Source organism: Larimichthys crocea, unplaced genomic scaffold, assembly GCF_000972845.2.
Source record: "Larimichthys crocea isolate SSNF unplaced genomic scaffold, L_crocea_2.0 scaffold61216, whole genome shotgun sequence".
Classification (NCBI taxonomy): Eukaryota; Metazoa; Chordata; class Actinopteri; family Sciaenidae; genus Larimichthys; species Larimichthys crocea.
In genome coordinates, this window is record NW_020858027.1 from 500 (window position 1) to 1,485 (window position 986).

General features: G+C 34.9%; 1 gene segment (V, D, J or C); it reads right to left on the reverse strand.

Annotated features, from left to right (window-relative positions):
* Positions 1-275: 275 nt before the first annotated feature.
* Positions 276-580, reverse strand: LOC113745297 (Ig heavy chain V region 5A-like; the record flags this gene model as incomplete). The annotated part of the segment is given in 1 exon segment: positions 276-580. A coding segment is annotated over 1 exon segment (305 nt), but the record flags the coding sequence as incomplete, so codon positions are not given.
* Between the last annotated feature and the right edge of the window lie 406 nt (positions 581-986).

Consider the following 986-nt stretch of genomic DNA (forward strand, 5'->3'; position numbering starts at 1 on the left):
CACTGTCATCATTTGTGACACTTTGCTGTTCTTTTAACTGGTACCATCAGCCACACGTACAACAGACACACAGATTTATAGAAGCATAAAGTGTTTACTCTATCATGTGAGACATTTTGCCTTTTGCTTTTAAAATACATGCATTCAATCACAATGGTAAAAGAGAATATATATTAATTACTATGAATGATCTTCTTTTAAACTCTAAAGATTCTCTCTTTAACAGTGAACTGGTGTTAAAATCATTAGTGGTCTGAGGGCTCCTCCGCTTTATGTTATTGTGGATCTCTGGCACAGTAATACACAGCAGTGTCTTCAGGCTGCACATTCTGTTCGTTTAGAGTCACTGTGTTGCTGGAAGAGTCCAAGTCGATACTGAACTTGTTCTTTAGTGAATCTTTATAGAATGAACCTCTAGTAGATCTCATTCCAATCCACTCCAGTCCTTTCCCTGCAGGCTTTCTGATCCAAGCTGTGTAGTGGCTGCCAACAGAATAAGAGACCTGACAGGTGATGGTCAGACGTTGACCTGGCTGCACAGTCACAGAGGCTGGCTGTGTCAACTGTTCACACTTCACACCTGTTAAAAAGTGAAAAGGTTTTGCATTTTCTCATTTACTGAACTTACAGACTGCATTTGGTACAATCAAAAATATAGTAACAGCTGCTAGGATCATGTAGATAGTCTGAAACCTTTAGTCTTATTTGACTGTTTGCAGGTTAGCATAAAATACTTTCAATGGATTAATTAAAGACATACAGAGAATCTTTCATCACTCTCATGTTATAACACACTTTAGATTCTACATCATTTATGCATCTTCATTTCTAGAAATGTTGTATTTTGTATTTTGTATTTTTATTTCAGCCACAAGATTGTGTTGTTTTTTTACCCTTTTATAAACAAGTCATCTTTTTTGTGTTTTTTATCAGATCAGTTTTATTTTTGTAAATAATCTTTATTATGCATTATTATTATTATTTAT